The sequence below is a fragment of the Ornithorhynchus anatinus genome, chromosome 14 (assembly GCF_004115215.2).
Source record: "Ornithorhynchus anatinus isolate Pmale09 chromosome 14, mOrnAna1.pri.v4, whole genome shotgun sequence".
Classification (NCBI taxonomy): Eukaryota; Metazoa; Chordata; class Mammalia; order Monotremata; family Ornithorhynchidae; genus Ornithorhynchus; species Ornithorhynchus anatinus.
In genome coordinates, this window is record NC_041741.1 from 14,434,797 (window position 1) to 14,458,557 (window position 23,761).

The following is a 23,761-nucleotide window of genomic DNA, read 5'->3' on the forward strand; positions in this document are numbered from 1 at the left end:
GTTCTTACGAGGGAGGAGGCGTGGGGAAAGGAGGTTGAAGAAGACAACGGGACACCAAGCTCTCAAACTATCCTGACATGTACAGGACGGTTCAATGGAACACTGCAAACTGCAGCCCCCGGATCCAGTTATCGCTTTTGAATCCGATTGCGGTGACATCCCCGCCGAAATCTGGCGTCCTTGAATTTGAAACCTGTCAACTCGCCCCAGATCCCGGGGCAGAATACGACACACTGGTGATCACTTAGACGCAATGCACCTAAGAACCCCTCAAACAACTGTGTATGTAGGTGGGAGGTGGGGGGGGGGGGGAGTGGAAAGGGAGGAGGGGTAGCCCATTTCATCACAATGGGGAAAGGAAGAGATCTTCATTTATGCGACGCTAAACCCCTTTCATTATAAACTCTAAACTACTGATCTATGCAACGAGGAAATCAGTTTCACACATGGAAATGAGGTTGCAAGTGTTTCTAATGAGGATCTTTTTACCATGGGTTTAAAAGAGTGATTCTTCTAGGAGAAAAATGATTTTACAACTAAAATAGAACCACGTGGGATGTTCTCTGCCCCAGAATCGCGGGCGCGGGGCTGAAAACAAAGGTGAGGGTCGCAGTTTGAGCTGTCCAAAGTTCAAAGATCTGAAATCCCAGTGAGCCTCTGTTGGAGCGAAGACGAGGAACACAAACAAATAGAATCGCTTTGGCAAAAAGCGTTACAATTTGGAGCGAAATGTGAGGCGATTTGAACTAATCTGTTGTTAAATGCTACTTTGATACAATTGGAGGGAACCAAAGCACACAGAAAAGAAGCTCATTCGGGTTGTTGGGTTTTTTTTCTTCATTTTTATCCATTAGAAAGAAATTGGTTGCACGGTAGTTTAGAGCAATTTTAAGGTCTTTATCAATTTTACTCGATGTCAACGCATGATTTATTTCGTCTTCTAGATGCCGTATCATTTTTTTTCCGGCAGCGGACTGAATGGCATTAAACTAAAAATATCACTTTTAGTTAAATGATATCCTAAGTTAAATATGTGAGCAACAATATCTTTGCAAATCATCATTCTGTCTAGCTTGCTTACTTCCTATATGTATTATTTTCGTGTAAAAGTCACTCTCCGTTCATGGTTTCACCTAGACAGTTTTAAATGAAAATCAAGGTTTATTGTTTTATTTTTCAAGTAATTTTGTTTTTCTAAGGGAGTTCTATTTCCTCTTGAAACACTGATGTGTCAAAAATCGAAATAGTTACTATGTACACTACCACTGCAGTCGGGCTTTCTATAATATCACTGCTGAATCAACAGAAAACCAATTGATTTTCAGGAAAGGTTAGTTAAATTGGGGTAGAGTTCACTTACTTCGGCTTGCATCGAAGGGGATTTGTATTGATTGCTGAACTTTTTAAAGTTTTATTTTAATAAAGAATTAGTAGAAAATTGAGATTGACCTGAGAAATGTTGAAGCAAACTACTTTTTTTTTTCTGAAATCAGGTCTTTTCTAGGAGTGAGAAGCGTGGACTTTACCGAAACCGAAAACAAAGCGGAATATTAGTGGTAGGAAAAATTATGGCTCTGCATAGATCTGTGATATTTTACTAGCTGATTTAAGCGAGTGCCCTCATGGAACTAATCTCTGCTCAGCTATAAACCTGGTCCAGAAAAACAAGCCAAGTATCGCTGTCCCGATTGAAGTTTGTAACTTTTTTTCCCCACCAGTTTGTGAAGTCGGAGTGGGGGTTAAGAGGGGAGAAGATAAGAGACATGGCTAACTTGAGATTTCTCGGGAGTAGAAAATTTGGAATTTAAACGGAGATTTTCCTCATCCAGAGACCCCCTTAGAGTTGGTCAGTTTCTGAATTTCTGCCCTAGACACCTCCCATTCCCTATGAGGGTTCGCTTTTCTCGAATCACCTTTGGGAAATGCTCCCCCCCGGTGAACTAGCCAGAAGAAGGCTGGGAAATAGATACCCTTAAACATCTCCCATCCTTTTCCCCGGGTCTTCAGGAGCCCGGTCTGGGTTCGAGGGGCCTTGACGATTTGAATCCCCTACCTCATGAGGGGATAAAGGGGAGGGGGACGGGAATGTTATATGTTTCATTTCCAGAAGGGAGAAAGTCCCGAATAAACGCAGGGGAGATCCGCGCCTGAAAGATCAATTTCCCAACGGATCGTTGCCCATCGGGGGCCGAAGGCACCAGAACTCCCAGGGCGCTAAACCCTGGGCGCCTCGAAAACAGTCCCCTTTCCCTCCTCCTGCCCTTTTCCCCCTTCCTCCCCCGGCCCCGTCTCCAGGAGCTTCCCTTTGCTCGCATGCAGTGCTTAGATGCCGGATTTCAGGGCATTTTTCTGCCGCTGTTTGTAAGGTTTCCGAGAAGGGGATTAAGCAGCGGGAGCAGCAGCAGCAAAGCGGACCAGTCGCTTCTCCAGGAGGAGTAAATAGGCGACTTTCCATTTTCGCTGTGGTTGACTTATAAATCTCGGGGCAAACAATGCTGCCTTCCCCCTATGCAGCCCCGGCCCCCGGCCAACTGCCCCCCCTCCCTCTGTCTGCAGGCCGGGACCCCCAGTTCGTCGCACATCCAGGCCGGAGGATGACCCCTCTGAAATGGCTTCTGAAGGGGCTTTCCACCCGTGACCCCCAAACGCGCCGATCTCCGCGCTGGGTTCTTGTCCCCGGAGCCAAACTCCGGCGGGTTGGAGTGTCCTTTTTGGCCATCGGCCCCCCCGGCAATCTCCCTCCCCACCAGGCGGTTCGGTGGTCAAGGACTCCCCTCGCTCCATCCACACCTGCCCTCCTGCCACACCTGCCCTCCGTGCACACCAGGGCGCCGTCCACACCAGCGCGCTTCTCAGGAATTTGGGGGGTGGGAGGGGACAAAGGTCCCGACTGCAGACGGATTACACTGCGAGGATTGCGACGATTTGGGAAGAGGGGAAGCAAGACTTCGGATTGGCTTTTAACTGAAAAAAATGAAGAAAAGGTTGCCCAGCTTGGCCCTTCGTAAAGCGAAACCTCCGGGCCTCTATGGGCCTCCTTGAAGTTCCCCTCGAATCGTACTGCCTGCATTTAGGAAGGTGCTCTGCACGGCGTAGCCCCCCCCCCCCCCCATACGATTGATAGTGGGATAGAGTCTGCCCACACCTCATTCCCACTATTTATATACGGAGAACTGTGAGATTTCTTCCCTATTCTTCCCTTCTGTTTCTTCCCGCTAAGCAAGCAGATTTAGGTTCATTTTCACCAAGGGCCCCTGTCCTTTTTCCCTAATGTAGGAGGGGCGGCCCCCTTTTTGAGGAACCCGGAGTTTTTCCCCAAAGTGTCAATCCGTCACCCCCTCTCTCCCCAGGGAGGCAATTATGTGATAATTAAGAGAATTACACAGCTCTTTTTATATTGTCCGCTTGTATGGAGTGGGGTGATCAAAGAAAAAGCTGTTCAAGTTCAAACTCCTCGCTAAGATAGAGTTCACAAACAAGTGCCTCTTGCCGGAGACCAGCTTTTGCCTGAGCTGCAGTTGTTATTGTTAATGTCACTCTGAGCAAGATTTACAAAGAAACCGGTGGCCTGGAAAGACAGCCTGGTATCAAAGGAGACCAATGATTTTGTGTGTGTGTGTGTGTGTGTGTGTTTGATTCCGGGCGGCTACTGGGTGCGAAGCGGCATTGAAGAGTTTCTCAAAGTTCAGTAGAAACCATTGCTTCTCAATCCTGAAAACTAAATGTTCCTTCGTAACCGTATTGAGAAAACCTCACAAAAAAGCACCCATCACGTTTCTACCAAGTCCCACCGGAATACAGTGGAATATCCCGGCCACACTGCGTTTTGCCTGGAGAGAATCCGCTGCAACCGACCGAGACCCACCCATTTCTCCTCATTCAATCTCGGAACCACAACTGAGGTCAGAACATTTCTCTGCTTGAGATCAAAAAAAAAAAAAGAATGTGAAACACTCGGTCCTTCCCACCTAAGCCCAAAGTTCGGGGCAGCTTTTTAATAATTTAAATCTTGTGTGTAATGTAAAATATTTGATTTGACAGAGGATAGAAAAAGATTTGTGAGCTAGTTTAAATTCGTTTCTGAAAATGGAAGTAAACATTTCGGAACACGAAATAATAGGATCTGTAGAATCGCAATTCCCAGAATCCAAGTATGAATTCATTTTCATCTGCTGGTATTAATCACTTTTGCCTAAGGCACTTTCCTTTACGGAAGACGATATTTACTTTTACCGACTACCCAGTTATTGAATGAAAACTGCGACTAAAATACCTCAAACGCCTTAGATTGTTCTTTTTTCCTTTCTTGAACAATTCCCGTCTTTGGGGGTAAATATCCAGTTTAGAATATTTACAGTTTTATGCAGTAGAAATAAATTATCAGAAATGCTTATTTGTTAACATTTGATTTATTTAAAGTCCTTAACTGTAAATGATCAAAAAACATACTCCACGGCTTAAAATCTCAGTTATCATTTGAGCTATTTAAATCAAAATATGTTCAATTACAATCACATTTATAAAATTAACGCTTTAATTTTTTTCATTTAAACGGTCATTTAAAGCAAGTTCAGCTGTAAAGGAAGAAAGTATAAACCATGCAATAAATTAAGGTCATTGAGAAAGCGAACAGGAATAATAAGGAAACCTGTCTGACTATGCTAACACCATGGCAAACTGTGGAAAGTGCATTAACACTGGATGAAACAAGCGAACAATGGCGATAATTAAATGACCACAACAAATCTGAGTTTGGAATTATGGACCAGATTTCGAAATGAGACTCTCTAGCTCTCTTGCTATGTTGGTTTTAATAGCCAATGTTTTCTGGAAAAAAACAAAAATAAAAAAACCAACAATACACAATTCTATAAATTGCGTACATAAGGGAGATTTATTTTGTACACAAGTTGTGAATGGCCACGTCATTCTGCGAAGTGGGAAGCATAGTGTTTGACACAGGCGATTTTTCAGAAATTTCTTTTCAGTGTGGTGAAGAGGAATGGGGTCGTTTTAGTTTGGAACATTTTGGTCAGGCAATTCTCGAAAAGGTAATAACCATATTACCCTCGAATACTGATCACATACTGAATGGGTAAAGATGTAGGCCGTACTGATGTATGTATGTGCAGATCCACGTGGAAGAGTATCGATATACATACATTTCCACCTGCTCTTTTAAAGACAAATCCGATGTCAATTTGTCAGGCTGGCTCGAGAAAACAAGCAGTCCTGCTTCTATCAGTTGGGCTACACATCACCACGATTTTGCCTTTGAATGGTATTTAGAGGCCGAAACGGCTACTTGATTCTTCATCTGTTTTTTAATCATTAAGAGTATTGCCACATACCTGTATACTGGCGGGAGGCTTACGACAAGTAAAGAGGAAGAAAATAACACAAACAAATCTTTTAGAAGCTTGACCACCTCTCTCTCGCTCTCTTTTCAAATGCACCCTGCTCAAATCAGAGCGCTGCGTGAGTGTGTGTGGGGGGAAGGAAGAGAAAGAAAGAGGGAAAGGGCCTTTATGTATACGTGTGTGCGTATGTATATACTATATACAATAGATACACTGTGCCTATACACATATAACATGTGTACATATATATACACACACACACACACATATTCTAGACCATCGTGGGTCGCTGAACTCGGCAGGAAGGTTCGTTGTGGTTGGGGGGGCCGGTCGGTTTGGTTCTTACAATAACATAGACAAGGAGTCGGGAATACAATAACCAAGTAACAGTCCTTTGCACGAGGAGGGAGTTTGTGCAAAACCGTGAAGGAGGGAAGAGGGGGGGTGTGGGTGGGTGTGTGTGTTGGGGGGGGGGCGCGCGTGTGTGCATGTGTGTGTTCCTCTCCTGCGGCCAGGCCGGCCGCCCCGGAAGGCTCCCGGCCGTCCCGGGAGCTAGGAGGTGTTGAGGACCGGTCTGGAATACACACCTTGATAGTAGGAGGGCTCCAGGGCGGAGGGCTCGATGGTGCTCCTCCCGGCCATGGAGGCGCCGGCGCTGAGGGGTAGGCTCCCGGCCAGCCCGGCCCCGTAGGACGAGTACTGCAGGGCCTGCTCGTAGGCCTTGAAGTCCAGCTTGTGCTGCTGCTCCGAGGAGGACATGAGGTTGTTGATGGAGAAGGGGTGGTTGAAGGAATAGTGGGGGTCTCCCTTGAGGTGCAGCTGGGTCTCGTGGGGGGCCAGGGCGTGCGCCGGCAGGGCGGGGGGTCCCGGGTTGAGGGGGGGCGCGGAGGTCGAGGCCGGGGTCTTCAGGCCCGGGGCGGGCCCGGCCGCGCTGGGGTCCAGGGCCCGGGGGCTGGGGGTGGGCCCGGACCCCTGGGGTCCCTCCAGGGGGGCGGCTTTGGCGGGGGCCCCGCGGTGCAAGGGGGAGTCGGCGCCGGGGTGGGGGGCGCCCCCCGAGGGGTCCTTCCGACCGTCGGTGCCCGCTTTGCCCCCTCCGGGCCCGCCCCCGGCCCCGGCCCCGGCTCCGGCCTGCTTGTCGCACTTGAAGCGCTTCTGGCGCCGCAGGTAGCAGCCGTTCTCGAACATGTTGCCCGAGTCCGGGTGCAGCGTCCAGTAGGAGCCCTTGCCCGGCTTGTCCGGGGAGCGGGCCACCTTGACGAAGCAGTCGTTGAAGGACAGCGAGTGGCGGATGGAGTTCTGCCAGCGCTGCTGGTTCTGCCGGTAGTAGGGGAACAGGTCCATGATCCACTGGTAGATCTCGCTGAGCGTCAGCATCTTGCTGGGCGCCTGCTGGATGGCCATGGTGATGAGGGAGATGTAGGAGTAGGGCGGCTTGGCGTGCGGGTAGCTGCGCTTGAAGGGCTTGGCATCGGGCCGGGCGCGGCCCAGGCCCGACGGGGCGGACGGGTAGGCCATGGGGCTCATGCAGGGGGCGGCCGCGTAGGGGCCCAGCCCGTTCATGGAGCCGGCCGGGGGCGCCGCCAGCCCGCCCAGACCCCCGGGGCTCAGAGCGGGCACCCCCCCGCCTGCCAGGCCCCCGGCCCCCGCCAGGCCCCCGGCCCCGGCCGAGGAGCCGCCCCCGCCCCCGCCCCCGGGGCTCAGCCCGGCCCCCAGCCCCGGGTTGGCGTAGGCCATGTTGAACGAGGCCGGGGTCATGTTGCCCGTCGTGGTCATGGGGCCCATCGTCATGTAGGAGTTCATGGAGCTCATGGCGCCCAGGCCCGAGTTCATGGTGCCCACCGGCACGGCGGAGTAGGCCTGCAGCGAGAGACACGGACGGCGGGTTAGCCTGGGCCGGGGCGGTGGGGCCGGGGCGGTGGGCCCGGCCCAGGGACGGAGCAGGGCACGGACCTCCAGAGGACCTCCCCACCCCGCCAACCGGCAGATGGTCCCCGACTTCCAGGCAGATATCACCCCTCCCTCCCGACCTCCAGGCAGGGAGCAAAAGAAAAGCCTCGAGATGCACACACACACACACACACACACAAACCCCCAAAGCCCGAAGCCTCGAGATGCCTTAAAAACAAAGCAGAAAACTAAGGGACATCAGAAAGGACCAGCCTCCAGGATTCGGGACACTGATAGCCCCGGCTCAGGGTCGGACGGGGGCCCGGGTCCCGGCTCCACCGCCGTTCTCTGCACCCTGCGCTGGGCACACGGCCTGCCCAGCAAACGTGGTTTTCAAATCGGTGAAAACCCAAAAGCCTTTTCCTTGTCCTCCCTTTACTCCCCAGGAGGTTGATCTCAGGTCCCCTGCCTCAAAAACTGCGCTTGTCCCTGGAACTTCTTCCCACGACAAACCAAATGCCCACCCATGAAGGGAGCGACAATTCGCTTTCCTCCTGAATGGTGGCTTTTGCGTTGGTTATTTGCCTTACCCTATAAGGGCTCTGGTGTGTTCATTTGACGTTTAATTTTCCGCATTCCCTTGCTACAATTCTACTTGTAAGGGAAAGATATCATTTCAGTGGGATTTGTATAAAATGCACAATTTCTGGGTGAGTATTAGCGATCCATCTGGGTTTAGCTCGGCTTGAAGAAGAACTTGGGTAGAACTTAAATTCGTAATGACTTCCCTAGAACCAGTTCGCAACCAACAGAAATCCCTTTTTACTGAAACCCCAGTACTTGCAAGAATGTAATGATGTGTCGTGAGACTCAATATCAATTTTTCACATGCTAATGAACCTGACTTTATCGGTAAGATTACAAACGTTACAAAAGATTACCAGGGTTTGGGAGCCATCAAAAACGGGTAGGAACCTTCGCAACTCCTTACAAACTCAAACCGAAACTCTTTATTAATATGGGATCCCGACACTGTATCGCCTTCACTGGACGGGTTGAGCATGGCTCGCATCGACCGAGTGATCTGTTTTGTTTTAAAAGTCATCACAATAAAACAGTGTGGTTAGCAATCGGAGGTGTGTACTGAATTTTTAAAAAAGCCGATCTATAGAGAGCATAGGGGTTGCCACGTCTTTTCAGAAAATTAATTATTCTGTGGAAGAATTGATCCATGAAACTTGAGTTTTATTTTAGTCATAGAATAAGACAATTATTGCCAATAAAGGGGATTACGGTGTGTAGGTTAACATATATGATCTAGCCGCACGCCCATTTAAGAAATGGTAAAGCGTGCCCCGAGATGATAGCTGTCTCGCTGTCTCCAAAATAGACTGTAAATCCACGAACACGTTGCAGTACGGATTGCCCCCACACCTAGAGCTTGGCATTTTTTTTGAGCAAATACGCACCGCTAAAAATAAACATCACCTATGAACCTACTTCCTGTTATTATCCTAGAATGCTCATCGGACTCGGATAATCCTTTTGGTGACTTTCTGGTAGCCGCTCGTGTTTCCCCTAGCCATTCCAAAGTCTTCATTGAGCGCCAGGGGCCGATACGGCCAGCGCTGGACATTTCATCTAAGTCTTCCGAGTCATCCGAAGGGAAATTTCCCCAGAAACGGGGTTGTAATAGGTGGCGGCCCTACCCACGCCTGGTCTTTTTCTCGCTAATCTTTTGTGCTTATCGATCGTCAGAGAAAAAGTCAAATGAAGAAGGGGCAGGGGGGACGACGATAAAAAGGCCCAGGTTCTCTCCGGGAAGAGGCGGATTCGTCTCTCGCCAGCTCCACCCCGCGGTGCTCGTCAGAAATATCCGCCTTCTACTCATTAAGGCGCTTCGAAAAGATTGTTAAATTACCAAAAAAAAAAATAAAAAAGAGAGAGAAAGACTGATTGTTTTAGGTGTTAAAGCGCCCGACTGAGAGGCCCCGCTGCTGCGGTCGAAAGGCCTTGCTGGGTTTATAAAGTAAGACCGAGGTTGCCCTCCAGCAGAGCGCTCACTGTCCGAGGGTTTCACTCCCAGCTCCCCTACCCCCGTGCCCCCCGTGCCCTCTCCCCTCCCGCAGAGCTCGGACTCCCACTCCGGCTCTGCCCCTCGCAGTTCTCCCGCAAAAAATCCCGCCTCCCTCCGAGGCCGTGCCAGGACCGCCCCGTGCCACGGCTCCACGCGGGCAGGGGAGGCACCAGCGGGCATCCAAGCCCCCCCCCCCAGGCTCGGGCCGCGGGGGCAAATGCCCACCGGGTTGGCTCACCTCCTGGGGGTCCGCATAGTAGCTGTTCCAGTCGCCGGTCTCGTGCCCTTCCATCTTCACCGTCCCTAACATCATGGGGCCAGCCTGCCCGGGGGAACCATCCAGCCCTCTGTGCCAGGCGGAGCGGTGGCAGGGGAGGGAAGCGAGGAGCCCCAGCCCCCGGCCCGCAGCCCGGGGAGGGCCCGCGGTGGCAGCGGGAAGGCCAGGGGAGGCCAGGCGGGAGAGAGGCGTGGGGCAGAGACAGTTGAGAAAGTGAGGAAGTGCCGGCTGGGATGCGAGTGGAGTTGAGCTGATGTGGATCTTACGTCGCCCGAGTGCCCACCTCCTCCTCCTCTCCCCATTTGTCCACCGCACAAAGACGCCCGCACCTACCGAGCGGGAGATGCACCTGCAAAGAAGCCGGCTCCGGCCTCCAGCTCGCCCCCCATCCCACCGCCTCTGTTTGCAGAGCGGTGCAATTGGTTTAAACGGGGAGGGGGCGTGGGGAGGGGGGGGGGGGAGGAGGGGAACCAGAGGAACCGAAAGGGAAACCCTCGCCCTCCGTTGGGGAAAGACTTAGGAGGAGGAGGAGGAGGAGGAGGAGCTGGGATGGGGCGGGAAATGCAGGAGCGGGGCAACCCCTCGGCCTGAATTCAATGCCCAAGGGCGGGCGGCTCTGCAGCCGTCCAGGAACCAACCTGCTGGGTCACCCACCGCCCAGCCCAGCCCGGGACCCCCCGCCCCTCCCGGGGCACTTTTGAGCTCAGCATGCTGGGGTGGGAGTGGGGAGCTGCGGCTCCGCTGGAAACTGGGGGCTCCCCCCCACTCCACTTTTACACACTTCTTTCACTCTGTCCCCTAGAAGCCCCCGCCCTTCGGACAAGTCAGTTCCGAACCGGACCAGGGACGGAGCGGACCCTAAAACGTGGCAAGAGCAGGTGAGTCACGGGAGCCTCTGTATGACGTAACGTTTCCTTCATAAATAATAATAATGGTACTCCTTAGGCGCTTACTACGTGCCAAGTACTGGTCTGAGAGCTGGGGTAGGCAGGTTGGACGTGGAAGATGGAGGGGCGTGGGAGGGGGGATGTCGAGCCCTCCCCTTCCCCTCGTCGACGGGGATGTGCGGAAAGGCAGATGCTAATGTCTGATAATAATAATGATAATAATAGTACTTGTTAAGCGCTTAGTATGTGTCGAGCACTGTTCTAAGCGCTAGGGTAGATCCAAGGTAGGCAGGTTGGACATGGAAGCTGGAGGGGGGCGGGAGGTCTAGTCCACCTCCTCCCCTTGTCGACAGGGATGTGCGGAAAGGCAAATGCTATCTGATAATAATAGTATTACTTGTTAAGCGCTTACTCTGTGCCAAGCACTGTTCTAAGCGCTGGGGTAGATATAAGATAGGCAGGGTGGACATGGAAGCTGGAGGGGGACGGGAGGAGGGAGGTCTAGGCAACTTCCTCCCCTTGTCGACAGGGATGTGCGGAGAGGCAGATGCCAAGTGTCTGTCTGATAATAATAATAATAGTAGTACTTGTTGAGCACTTAGTATGCGCCAAGCACTGTTCTAAGCGCTGGGGTGGATACAAGGTAGGCAGGGTGGACAGGGAAGCTGGAGGGGGGCGGGAGGGGGGAGGTCGAGCCCACCTCCTCCCCTTGTCGACAGGGATGTCAGGAAAGGCAAATGGTAAGTATCTGTCTGTCTGTCTCTGGGTGGGTGGTAGGACACAGCCTCTCCGGTCCACCCCCAACAGATTCCCGCTCTCCTCTCCGGGAAAGGTCGGGGCCGCGGGGGTCCGTTTTCCAATAGTGAGTGGGAGGACCCGAATGGGTAAAGTTCAAGGAGAGAAAAAAATAGTTTTCAACTTACAGTCAGCGGTCAGGTTTTCAACCCGTAACTCTCTTGCTTGAGTTTGGGGATCTTTACCATTCACCAAACACTCATTCTTAAAACAACCACCTGGGCATTTTTATGATCCAGGGAAACGGATTGCCCGCGGGATCTGGTAACCGAATCAACTGATTCTCCAGCTTGGGGGAACCGCCGATGGAGGGTTAGGGATCAGCTTCATGGATCGGACGATTGGCCCCGTTTGCTGGTGTTTATCTTTTCTGTTCTGTCTCGGGGACCGAGAGTTTCTCTCTAGGGTTAGGATCCCTTGCATGACAAAAGCATCAAAACAGAAGTTTTCTTTTTTTAAGGAAAATAAAGCAGCTAAGAATGAACAAAATAAACTTTTATTTTGCAGGGTGTTTTTTTTAGTCCGTTATTAATCTCACTTTAAGAAATTTGTTTTAACTTGTCTTCTAAAAGAGCCTTCGTTTCCCCCGTCCTTTGTTCTTTTAAATCATCCTTGAAATCTGGCAACAGAATTAGTTAAATCCTCGAAACAAACAAACCTCCCAAATCAGCAGGAGAGAACAAGGGGGTGAAGATGTGCCGTTAAGGAAATAAAAAGATAAAAGCCCTGGATTACAATGTGCTTTTTTTTTTTTAGAAAAAAGGGGAAAATGTCACATTGTAAAGCAAGGAATGAGAGTGAAACTAAATCCACATGGAACATACCAAGTGGCGCAGCTTTAGACAATGCAGCCAGGGCTTGGCCCTTCATTTATGGCGCGCCCCATATGGATGGAGATGTTGCTATGTGTGCGGCTCTGTGTACTTTTCGTAGGCTGTCAGAGCGGGAACGGACTCTTTTGTGAACTGGCGATCAAGGTTTTACCGCTCCCTCCGCTGAGCGCACAGATGTGGTCATTCTCTGGGCGGGCCGCTGGAGGGGCTTTCAGGTCTGGGGATGGGGGGTCTCTTGGTTTATTCTCCCAGGGAACCGGGGGTGGGAAGGGAATAGGGAGGGGGCCCTACCTCATTTCCCCATTGCTTATCGAATAATGCTGGCTTCGAGCTGGGTATTTTCGGGAGCGGTTGCATTGAAAGCGACTGCAGCTGTTTTGGGGGCCGGGTTGGGGAAAAAGGGGCAGGAGAGAAGAACATCCCCCTTGCCCCAAAAGTCACCAGCAGAAACTACATTCTGGCAAGCCCCCCATCCCTCTTCCCCAAACTATCCAGCCCAAAGCCACCTGTCGACAAAAGGCGACTGATAAAAATATACACGCGTGGGTGACCCCCCTAGATAGCCAAACCGTTCGAATGGCCGGTTTGGAGACGGGATTAAAAATGAGAGTTTTCATTTCTGGACGTTGGGGAGATTTTGCACGAAGCCATAGCGCCTCCTGCCGTTCCTCCCCCTCCCCGTCCCCTCCCCGCGCTGTCCAGCCCGGCCTGGGTGGTCGGCGACCACCCTCCCTCGGGGAATTCCGGCCCTGGGGAGCTAATTTCCCGAAAGCACTGTGGCTTAGTGGAAAAAGCACGGACTTGGGAGTCAGAGGATGTGGGTTCTAATTCCCCCTCCGCCACTTGCCTGCTGTGTGATCTTGAGCAAGCACTTAACTTCTCAGTGCTTCAGTTACCTCATCTGTGAAATGGGATTTAAGACTGTGAGCCCCACACAACCTGATTACCTTGTGTCTACCCCAGGGTTTAGAAAGGTGCTTGGCACATATTAAGCACTACTGGGCAGGGATTGTCTCTTTCCATTGCCGAACTGTACATTCCAAGCGCTTAGTACAGTGCTCGGCACATAGTAAGCGCTCAATAAATACTATTGAATGAATATTGTTATTATTATTAATGGTAGCCCTAGGCCGTTTCTTATTTTGCTTGACCGTAGGTCCGGCAAGAGTTGGAAGGTTCAAAGAGGACACCCCATGGACCCCCATGGGAAGCCGGAGTCCCTTGTTACCTGCGGCCAGCCCCTCTGGGAAGATCTAGAAACAGCTAACGGGCCGGCGGACTGGGGCGGTGACTGCCCTCTCGGCCTCTCTGAGCAACCACGTTTTGGAAATTGGGGTAATATATAATAATGATAATTGTGGTATTTGTTAAGCGCTTACTATGTGCCAGGCACTATACTAAACAAGCACTGGGGTGGATACAAGCAAATCGGGAGGAACACAGTCCCTGTCCCACGTGGGGCTCGAAGTCTCAATCTTCATTTGAGTTGAGGTAATCGAAGCCCAGAGAAGTGAAATGATTTGCCCAAGGTCACACAGCAGACAAGCAGCGGAGCCGGAATTAAAACTCACGATCTTCTGATTCCCAGGCCCGTGTTCTTTCCACTAGAGGGGCCTCTGAATAAAGACTCAATCATTTGTTTCATAGGTGATAAAATTCTGTGTCAGGTGAGTAATAGACGTGACCAAATAGGGATGAACCATGTAAGTGATGAACGTGCTCATAACGTTATGGGGTGTAGAGGGAGGAGGCAGGGTTGGGGCGAGGTCTCTGAATTTGCTTACTTTAGGGGGAAGTCCGGGCTTAGTCCCAAACCAGCCCGGAGGGCAGCAAGGCCATTCTGTTGCCCTGGATTCAATCAAGCAATCATATTTATTGAGTGCTTGCTGTGTGTGCAGAGCACTGTACTAAACTCTTGGGAGAGCACAGAGTTGTTAGGTACATTCCTTGCCCACAAAGAGCTTATGGTCTAGAGGGAGCCTCATCATCACCAAGTCGTACTTTCCAAGTCCTTAGTACAGTGCTGTGCACACAGTAAGCGCTCAATAAATACGAATGAATGAATGATCATCACCATCATCATCAAACCACCACCATCATCAATGGTATTTATTGACCATTAACTCTGTGCAGAGCACTGTACTAAGTGCTTGGGAGAGTACAATATAACAGAGTTCCTTGCCCAGTTCCTTGCCCACAACAAATTTACAGCCTCGAAGGAGAGACAGACATTAATGCAAATAATATATTATTATTATAACAAAAATTGATTTCTAATAAGGGAAAGAAGCCTCCTGTCCCTCCTCCCTTATACATGCCCCATTTTGGCTTTCTTTCCCCACCGAGGTTGTCCATCTTCTGTCCAGTCTTACAGAGGGTTACAGCCCAGGGTTTGCTAAGGCCAGACAGCAGGTGGGCGAGTGGACGGGCGAGGCAGATTCTGCAAGGGGAAGGAGCCTTCGTCACCGAGCACGACTTGGGACGGGTGTCTACACTCCAAGAAAGAAAGGTGTGCCTGCAGTGTCCTGCATTTTCATTTCCTTGAGTTGGTCGTTGACAATGAGGAGTCAAAGGGGACGACGAGGACAGAGATTGTCCTCCACTGGCGACTGATTCATCCTAAGAAGGTCAGGATGAACACTTATAGCTGGGGGTCTCTGGCGTCCAGTGGGGCAGCGATTCATCTCCTCCATCCACCCCCCCAGCCCCACAGCACTTATGTACATATCTGTAATTTATTTATATTAATGCCTGTGCCCCCTCCCCCCAAGACTGTAAGCTCGTGTGGGCAGGAAATATCCTATATTGTTACATTGTACTCTCCCAAGCACTTAGAATAGTGCTCTGCACACAGTAAGTACTCAGTAAATATGACTGACTGACTCTTAGGCTTTGGGACTCCTCTTGGTCATTCATTCATTCAATAGTATTTATTGAGGGCTAACTATATGCAGAGCACTGTACTAAGCGCTTGGAATGTACAATTCGGCAACAGAGAGAGACAATTCCTGCTCAATAATGGGCTCACAGTCTAAACGGATGAGATTCAATAGCTCCCGGGGAGCCTGGCGGAGGGACCAAGATGGCCAAGAGATACCAGGGTGGATCAGCCAGGGCGAGCTGGATAAGAGGGTGTGTGTGTGTGTGTGTGTGTGTGTGTGTGGTGATGGGGAAGGGGGACGGGGGGATGAAGGAGCTGTAGCTCCTGCCATCCAGAAGTGCCAACTCCACGGGGGTGATGGATGATGGGTCTGGTACCCACTGGTTTTCAGCAGGGGTTGAAGCCATCGTCCTCCCCGCGGCCTCTCTGCCTCGCTCTTCCTAGGCTCTGAGCAGGTAGGAAAATATCCTGACTCCGGTGTCATTAGCCCCTTAGCTTACCAGGGGCTGCTGCCCCGACCCCATGCATCACCCCTCGCCCTCCTCTCCCCCAGATGCCAGGCCCGACCCCCAGGCCAAAGAGCGATCAGAAGGAATCTGTCTTTTCCTAGGCCGGCTCTATCCCTCGCCTCTTCCCCGCTGCCGCACAGAAACAGCAACCGCTCCAATCGACGTATCGGATTGTTCGAAGTATTCGGAAAGCGGAGTTTAAACAGGTGAGACGGAAAGAGCACAGCCCGGGGGCTGGAAAAGACCCCGTGCAGATTCAAACCCCGAGCAATAAGGAGAACCCGACCCAGAATAGCGAGCAGTTTCATTCATTCAGTCAGTCATATTTGCTGAGAGCTTACTGTGTGCAGAGCACTGTAATAAATGGCTCGAAAAGTACAATAGAGCAAGAGATAATCCCTGCCCACAGTGGGTTTACAGTCTGGGTGGGAGGGGGGAGACAGACATCAAAACAAGTAAGCAGGATTCAATATAGAGTTATAGATATATACATACATAAGTAAGTGCTGTGGGGTGGGGAGAAGGGGGGAAGAGCAAAGTAAGTTTACTACTTACTCCACTGTACTCTCCCAAGCGCTTAGAATAGTGCTCTGCACAGAGTAGACGTTAGTTGATTGATGGATTGATTGATTGATTCCTCGCACGGAGCTGCAGAAGTAGCTCGTCCCGGAGTATACTGGAGGGGAGAGAGTATTGTGTATTGGAGCTCTCACCCTGCAAAGGGTCAACTTTTTTTCATGGACTTGCGGAGGGGAGGGAGCGAGGATACCTGGAAGCACAGGAGAAAGGAGGAGGAGGAAGAAGAAAAAAAGGAGAAAGAGAAGGGGAAGGAGGAGGAGACATTGATTTTAGGGAAGCGCTGGAAGAGCCCTCAAGGACTGTTTTAACCATCCCCTATCTCCTAGCAAGATCAGACTCATTATCCCGTCCCTTTCCTGAAACCATTAGGGGTGTGTGTGTGTATGTGTGTGTGAGTGTGTGTGTGTCCTCTTCTCCTCTCCCTCCCTTAAGAGACCCTAATCTTAGTGGAGAGAGGACCCCCTTAGGTCCCTTTCTGTATGATTATTTAAATCGGATCAGAGTCATTTTCCAGTCACCTGCAAATTGCGGTCGGTCGTTTTATAGTGACAGGTCTCTTCCCGAAGGATTCTAGGTGCTCAAAAGATGTAAATTCAAGTTTTTTTAGTTCCTCGGGTGATATATTTTCCGATTCAGGTTTCTCTTTGGGCAACTTGGGGACTGTCGTTATCGCACGGAGGCCCCAGCCCCAGAACAGCAGCACCCTTATTTGCTAAACAGATGGGCATCGACTCCAAAGTCAGCACAGAAAGAGTTAGAACCGCGGTGGGGCCGGTTCTAATAATTGTGGTATTTGTAAAGAGTTTACTTTGTGCCAGGCACTGTTCTAAGCGCTGGGGTAGATATAAGCAAATCAGGTTGGACACAGTCCCTGTCCCACGTGTGCTCATGGTGTCAATCCACATTTTACAGATGAGGTAACTGAGGCCCAGAGAAGTGAAGTCACTTACCCAAGGTCACACAGCAGACAAGTGACAAAGCCGGGATTAGAACCCATGACCTTCTGACTCCTAGGGCCATGCTCTATCCACTATGCCATGTTGCTTCTAGCTTGTGCCCAGAGGGCAAAATGTCCTTTGTGTTTCTGATTTCAGGGGTCTCCCCGAGGGATGGGCCGTAGGTGAGACATGGGTCTGGGGAGGGAGAAGTGCAAACCGGGGTGGGGTTTAGGGGCATTGCTTAGTCAGACCCCCGGACTGAGGATGTTCGCTTGGGAAGGTGTCCGTTCATCGATTCATTCATTCAATCCTATTTATTGAACGGTTATTGTGTTCAGAGCACTGTATTAAGCGCTTGGGAGATTATAATATAAAAATAAACACATTCCCTGCCCTGTCTTGGGGGTCGACGACACAGACCTAATATATATTGCACTCTCCCAGGCGCTTAGTATAGTGTTCTGCACATAGTAAGTGCTCAATAAATACCCTTGATTGATGAAAAAGGGACAGGGTCAGAGTGGGTAAATACTGGGAAAAGGCAAGGGATTGGTCCCCTAAAACCCAAATCTCTTTCTCTCTCTCTCCCTTTCCCTCTCCCTCTCATTCACTCTAAAATTAGATCTATATGCATCCCTAATTTTTCTTAATTACTAGAATCAGTATAGTCTAGTGGAAGTCAAGAGCCCTCGGTTCTAATCCCTGCCCCACCAGGGGCTTTCTGTGTGACCATGGGCAAGTCACTTATTTCTCTGCCCTTCAGTTTCCTCATCCGTAAAATGGGGATTTGATACCTGTTCGGGAGTCCCTGCGCTCGGCACAGAGTAAACGCTTCACAAATACCATTATTATTATTAATCAGTCACTCGTTTGGTGTGGATGCCACCCAGGGTTTACAATACTTATCAAAAGGGCGCGGCTGAGTCGCTAGTGGTGTAATTAAGCTTCCGAATAATTTGTAAAAAGTCCCCCGACCCTTTTTTCAGAGACGGTAAAATCCCTTCGCCCTCAGGCTGTGGAGGGAACCGGGCGTGCGGCTGAGACAAGTAGTCGCTTGGGTACTGATGAAAGGACTCCCAAGCCCTTACTCTCCATCAACCAAAACACCTAACTGGGAGCCGTAAAGGAAACCTCGATGCTTAAATAGTATGTTTAAATTGGCAAACAAATAAAGCAAAGCCTGCAAACTTAGGAGGAAAAAAAACATTGTAACTACAAAACGATTTCTGTTGGCTAGGATTGGCAAGCAGACACCTCGCAAACAGGCTTGCGGAGCGGAGTGCAATGCTTTGGAGAGCTGAGCCAGAATGTATGCATGTGCCGAGGGTCACAGTTATGAGCCTCTGATTACTGACACTGACAGTTTGCTAAGTGGCTGAGCTTTCGGAGGGTAATTAACAATGCTCTCAAACTCGGTCATTTAAATTAAATGCCAACCCTGCAAAAGAATTCTTTTTCACCCGCCGTTCTGCCTTTACTGATTTGTTTCAGGGGCAGCTCTCCTCTCCTCATTCCATCCCACATATCCTTCTCCAGGTACTGCCGTGAAATGTTTTCACCCAATAGGGCCTCTTTTTGTGTGGGAGTTCACGGGGTGGGGAGATTTTCCCACCCAAACACCAGAGGGAAAAACATAGCTCATGGCCCCACCTCTTGCTCCGACAGGATTCACCAGGGATGATAATAATAACAACAACAATAATAGTGATATTAATATTAACAATATTTGTTAGGTGCTCACTATATGCCAATCACAGTACTAAGCAGTGGGAGAGATACAAGATAATTGGGTTGGATACAGTCAATGTAGTGGGGAGTAGGATTTAATCCTCATTTTGCAGTTGAGGAAATTCAGGCACAGAGAAGTTAAGTGACTTGCCCAAGGACACAAAGCAAGGAATTGGCCAAGCCTGGATAAGAACCCAGATCCTCTGACTCCCAGGCCCATGCACTTCCTACTAGGCCACGCCACTTTTCTAGGCCAAGCTGGTTTCTCAATTAAGGCCCAGCCTCTCTCCTGTTTCAGCTGTCCCTGGTAGCATGCCTGGGAGCGGTCCCATGCTAGATAAATGCCTGTGGTTCCTTGGAAGTTTTCAGCTCTCCTCATCTGTGGCAGAAAGAGAACTGTGGGATCTGAACCAAGAATCCTTCCATAGGTCCCAAGTTCGTGGCCTAGTAAAAAAAGTACGGGCATGGGAGTCAGAGGACCTGGGTTGTAATCCCAACTCTTCCATGTAACTGCTTTGTGATCTCGGGCAAGTCACTTAACTTCTCTGTGCCTCAGTTATCCCATCTGAAAAAATGGGATAACTCTCCCTCCTTCTTAAAGTGTGAACCTCATATGGGGCAGGGACTGTGTCCAACCTGATTAACTGGTATCTACCTAGGGCTTAGAACAGCTCTTGGCGCAAAGTAAACACAAATACCACTATCATTATCTTCTAACTGCATTTTGTATTCAACTTGTTTCTCTCTAATCAATCAGCCAGTCAATCAGTGGTATTTATTGAGCAGTTCTGGTGTGCAGAGCACTGTACTAGGTTTGATCACCCCATTTCCCCAGCTCAGAAGTCCTTTGTCTTTGTAGACCACTGCCCTAACCATCTTCAAAACCCTCTTAAAATCTCACCTCCATTAAGCCTTCTCTGATCACTTCTCAAACCAAGAGCCACCCCTACCATTTATGTATTTATAGATATTCTCAGCACATTCAATTATTTGTTCTGATTTATCCTGATATTTCTTCCTGGCATGTTCACTCTACTATCAATCTGATCTTTACTACTTCTACTGCTCTCATGGTTTATAAATATTTTGCAGGCCTGTAGTAGCAGGAGTAGTGGTAGTAGTAATATTTACTGAGTGTCACTGGGTGCCTCACACTCTTCTAAAGTACGATACAGAGAAGTGACACACTTTCTGACCACAAGGACAAGGACTTACACCGTAATGAGGAAGACACATATGTACAATTATGTATATAAGAGTAGACTAATCAAAATAGAGTAATCAAAGAAATTGAATATGCCAATGAATGACATGTAGACAAAAGTGCTCAGAGTGGGTATAAATAAATGCAAAATGTGCTAGAGATTATTGGTGGGTTTGCAAAACTGGGAGTGGTGGTAACTATTCAGGAAAGACTGTAAACTCTATTTGGACAGGAAATGTATCTTTTGGTTCTGTTATATTTTGCCAGGCACTTAGTACAGTCTATCACACTCAGGAAATGCTTAATAAATACTAATACCTCTCTTACACCTACAATAACACATTTGCACGGCAGTCCCTAGAGGTGTGGAGACTCTGAGCAAAGGGTAAAATGAAACCCATGTGGATCTTTATGTTGATCCCATGTTGATCCCATGTTGATCCCATGTTGATAGTAAGTGCTTAACAAATACCATCATCATTATCCTCATTCCCACCCCATCTTTACACACAGCCATTTCTTTTTATGGTATTTGTGAAGCATTTACTACATGCCAGGCACTGTACTAAACGCTGGGGTAGATACAAATTAATCAGGTTGGACACAGTCCCTGTACCACATGGAGCCCACAGTCTTAATCTCCATTTTACAGATGATATAACTGAGAAGTTAAGTGATTTGACTAAGGTCACACAGCAGACAAGTGGTGGAGCCAGGATTAGAACCTACTGTTTGGGCCCATTGTATTTTCTGAGATGAAGATTGGTCCATGAATCCTCTCTGCATGAGCCTTTTACTTAGTCTCTGAACATTTTTTGTGGTGTTCAAGGGACCTTTTGTAGGACTCCAACAATTTTGGTCCAGAAAAAATCACCCTTATTCAACACCCATACTATGTCTCCTGGGGAAGACATTCAGAAGACTGTAAGCTTCTTTTTGATTGTAAGCTCTTTGTGGTCAGGGAATGTGTCTGTTATATTGTTTGTACTCTCCCAAGTGCTTACTACAGTGCCCTGCACACAGTAAGCACTCAGTAAATATGGCAGATTGATAAATTGATTTATTGAGTAATTGGAGAGGATGGAAGAAAAGAGCAGATGGGCAGGAGTGACTAAGGGAAAGCAAGGTTTTGATTTTTAGGTTTCAGTGACTAATTTAATACTAACATTTAAAGTGTTTATAACTTACAAAACACCATACTAAGTGTGAGAATAAGCCAGGGACATTGATTCAGACACCATCGCAGGCCCTCAAGGGCCGCACCATCCAAAGCGAAGGAAAAAAGAGACAAGGGGGAAGGGGGGGGGACACAGAGAGAAAGAGAGATTGAAGAGAGACTAAAACAAACATTTAAAATGGGGCACTAAAAAAAGCTGTTCAATATTTCCTGTCCCCTTGGCTCCTCCCGACTTTCTGACATTCCGAAGATTGGGATGGGGCTTCACTCACACAGTGTCAGGCAGGAGAATGGATGGATCCTCTATGGCCTCTTGAGGACAGACTCTGGGGACCCCCAACCCCCTACAGACTTTGTGGCTCGGATGGAGGGGAGAATCTCAGGCCACCAAGATCCTACCCTGCAAGGCCAAATTCATTCAAAATGAAAGAGTTCAGTTGATTTTGTTATCTTCCACAAACAAGACCTTGTGTTTGAGCTCCTAGTTTCTTTTCTTTTCTAAATCTTTAAAAAGCTGAGATGTTACCAAGTATGTGCAAGGAAGCTTAATGGGATGTTGAAGCATAATTAAGAAAAATGATAATGTGTACCTAGGGACTAAATTGTACAAGGTTTTTTCTTTTTTTTTCTTTTCTTTTGCCAGATCTGGATCCACCTACTGGGGAAGAGAATTCATCAACTGATTAAATCCTTGGACTAAACCAGGCCAAGAGAGAAGGGGTTAGGCTGTGCAACTAAGTGGCTTACTTCAAAAATACTCTCCAGACTTCAGTCGAGGCTCGGGTGGATAAAGACGGTTCCTATTTAATGGACTAATACATTCCTGAATCCTGCATACAGTGGTAATCAGGACCCAAGGAGATAGAATAAAATACTTTTCCTTTCTCAGGTGGATAGGAAGAAATTGAATTTTCAGGGCTTATTAATTTTCTCTGCATGTCGTCAATGTTTTTGCTAGTGGGTTCAGGTGAAAAGGTCTGTTTTATGAGGCCAATTTTTATAGCAAACTTGGGGAGATCCCCTTTTGCAAATGAGGGCTTGGTGTTCTTGCAGGGTGTACACATCTTTTCTGCACTGCAGTGCAGCCATCAGCTGTCATTTTTTTTTATTAAATGGAATTTGTTAAGCACTTACTATGAGTCAGGTACTGTACTAAGTGCTGGGGTAGATAGGTAGATACAAGTTGATCAGGTTAACTGATTTTACTGTACCATTCAGTATCACAAAAACAAAAGTCCTTGTGATTGTGAAGGGTCATAATAAAGCTAAATATTATCAACATATTATCTCTGCATCATAATCTCATCCTTTCTCCAGCCCTCAGCTCCACCGTTGTCTGCTAGGCTTCTATTTAATTCTTTTTGCCCAAGCCTCTTCTCCCTTTTATCTTCACCCTCACCTTCCCCAGCATTCACAGTTTCACATGTTAGCTGAAATGATTGCAATCAGTTTATGAGACCATGCTACTTTTACTTGAATAGCTCATACTTGGTATCTATTAGCTTTGTGAAATCATTGATACTGTCATAGAAGTTGCTGCTGTTACCTTGAAATATCCATTACCTCTGATGCGAAAGCCCTGCAAGAAGGGTTGTGAAGAAGGCAGAGCATGGTTAGACAGCAAACAAAAGTGGAAAGGAGCTCATTATTTGAGTTTGTAGGACTTATATGTGAGAAAATGGATACCATCTGGTAGAACTGGCGAAAAGCTTTTAATCGATTTTTGCCATTGCTAACAGAAAAGTCTAAATTGACTCGCCTATTACCAAATGTCCCAGTTGAAATGATTTAATGTGACTTAGGTACTCACCTCTCCTTTCCCCACCCAGCATTTATGTACTTACAGTTAGTGATTTTTTAATGGTATTTCTTAAAAACTTACTAAGTACCAGGCATTGTACTAAGCGCTGGGGTAGATACAAGTTGATCAAGTTGGAAACAGTCCGTATACCACATGGGGCTCACAGTATTCATTCAATAGTATTTATTGAGCGCTTACTATGTGCAGAGCACTGTACTAAGCGCTTGGGATGAACAAGTCGGCAACAGATAGAGACAGTCCCTGCCGTTTGACGGGCTTACAGTCTAATCACAGTAGTAGTCTCCATTTTACAGATGAGGAAACCGAGGCACAGAGAAGTTAACCAATACCGTAAAAACAAACCAGTGAGTTTACAGTCTAGAGGGGGAAACAGGCATTAATATAATATAATTAATACTAGAGAAGCAGTGTGGCTCAGTGGAAAGAGCCCGGGCTGGGAGTCAGAGGTCATGGGTTTGAATCTCGGCTCTGCCACTTGGCAGCTGTGTGACTATGGGCAAGTCACTTAACTTCTCTGTGCCTCAGTTACCTCATCTGTAAAATGGGGATTAACTGTGAGTCTTGCTTGGGACAACCTGATTACCTTGTATCTACTCCAGCGCTTAGAACAGTGCTCTGCACATAGTAAGCGCTTAACAAATACCAACATTATTATAAATATATATATATAAAATAAATTACAAATGTGGATTAGGGTCCATTATGGAGTAGGGTTTTCTCATCTGTAAAAGATTCCCTCTTAGGCTGTGTGGAGGGTAGTTCCATTCATACCCTTCATAATGCATCAGCAACCATTTAACTTCCTGG

The 23,761-nt window shown here is 48.5% G+C and overlaps 1 protein-coding gene and 1 long non-coding RNA gene across 2 annotated transcripts; one reads left to right on the forward strand and one right to left on the reverse strand.

Annotated features, from left to right (window-relative positions):
- Positions 1 to 4,390: 4,390 nt before the first annotated feature.
- FOXA1 (forkhead box A1) lies at positions 4,391 to 9,978 on the reverse strand. The gene is made up of 2 exons (XM_029078532.2): positions 9,563 to 9,978; positions 4,391 to 7,217 (listed from the first exon to the last, which is right to left on the reverse strand). Exons 1-2 carry the CDS (start codon positions 9,635 to 9,637, stop codon positions 5,913 to 5,915), a joined length of 1,380 nt encoding a protein of 459 aa, XP_028934365.1. The 5' UTR covers positions 9,638 to 9,978; the 3' UTR covers positions 4,391 to 5,912.
- A 5,646-nt stretch (positions 9,979 to 15,624) lies between these two features.
- Positions 15,625 to 22,413, forward strand: LOC120638826. The gene is made up of 2 exons (XR_005660806.1): positions 15,625 to 15,712; positions 21,776 to 22,413. It is a non-coding gene; the product is annotated as an uncharacterized LOC120638826 (long non-coding RNA).
- Positions 22,414 to 23,761: the final 1,348 nt, after the last annotated feature.

Bases quoted from the DNA above. Each gene is read 5' to 3' on its own strand.
- FOXA1 (XM_029078532.2), bottom strand. From the start codon at position 9,637: ATGATGTTAGGGACGGTGAAGATGGAAGGGCACGAGACCGGCGACTGG. The intron at 7,218-9,562 runs GTGAGCCAACCC...CTCTCGCTGCAG, and splicing joins ACTATGCGGACCCCCAGGAG to GCCTACTCCGCCGTGCCGGT.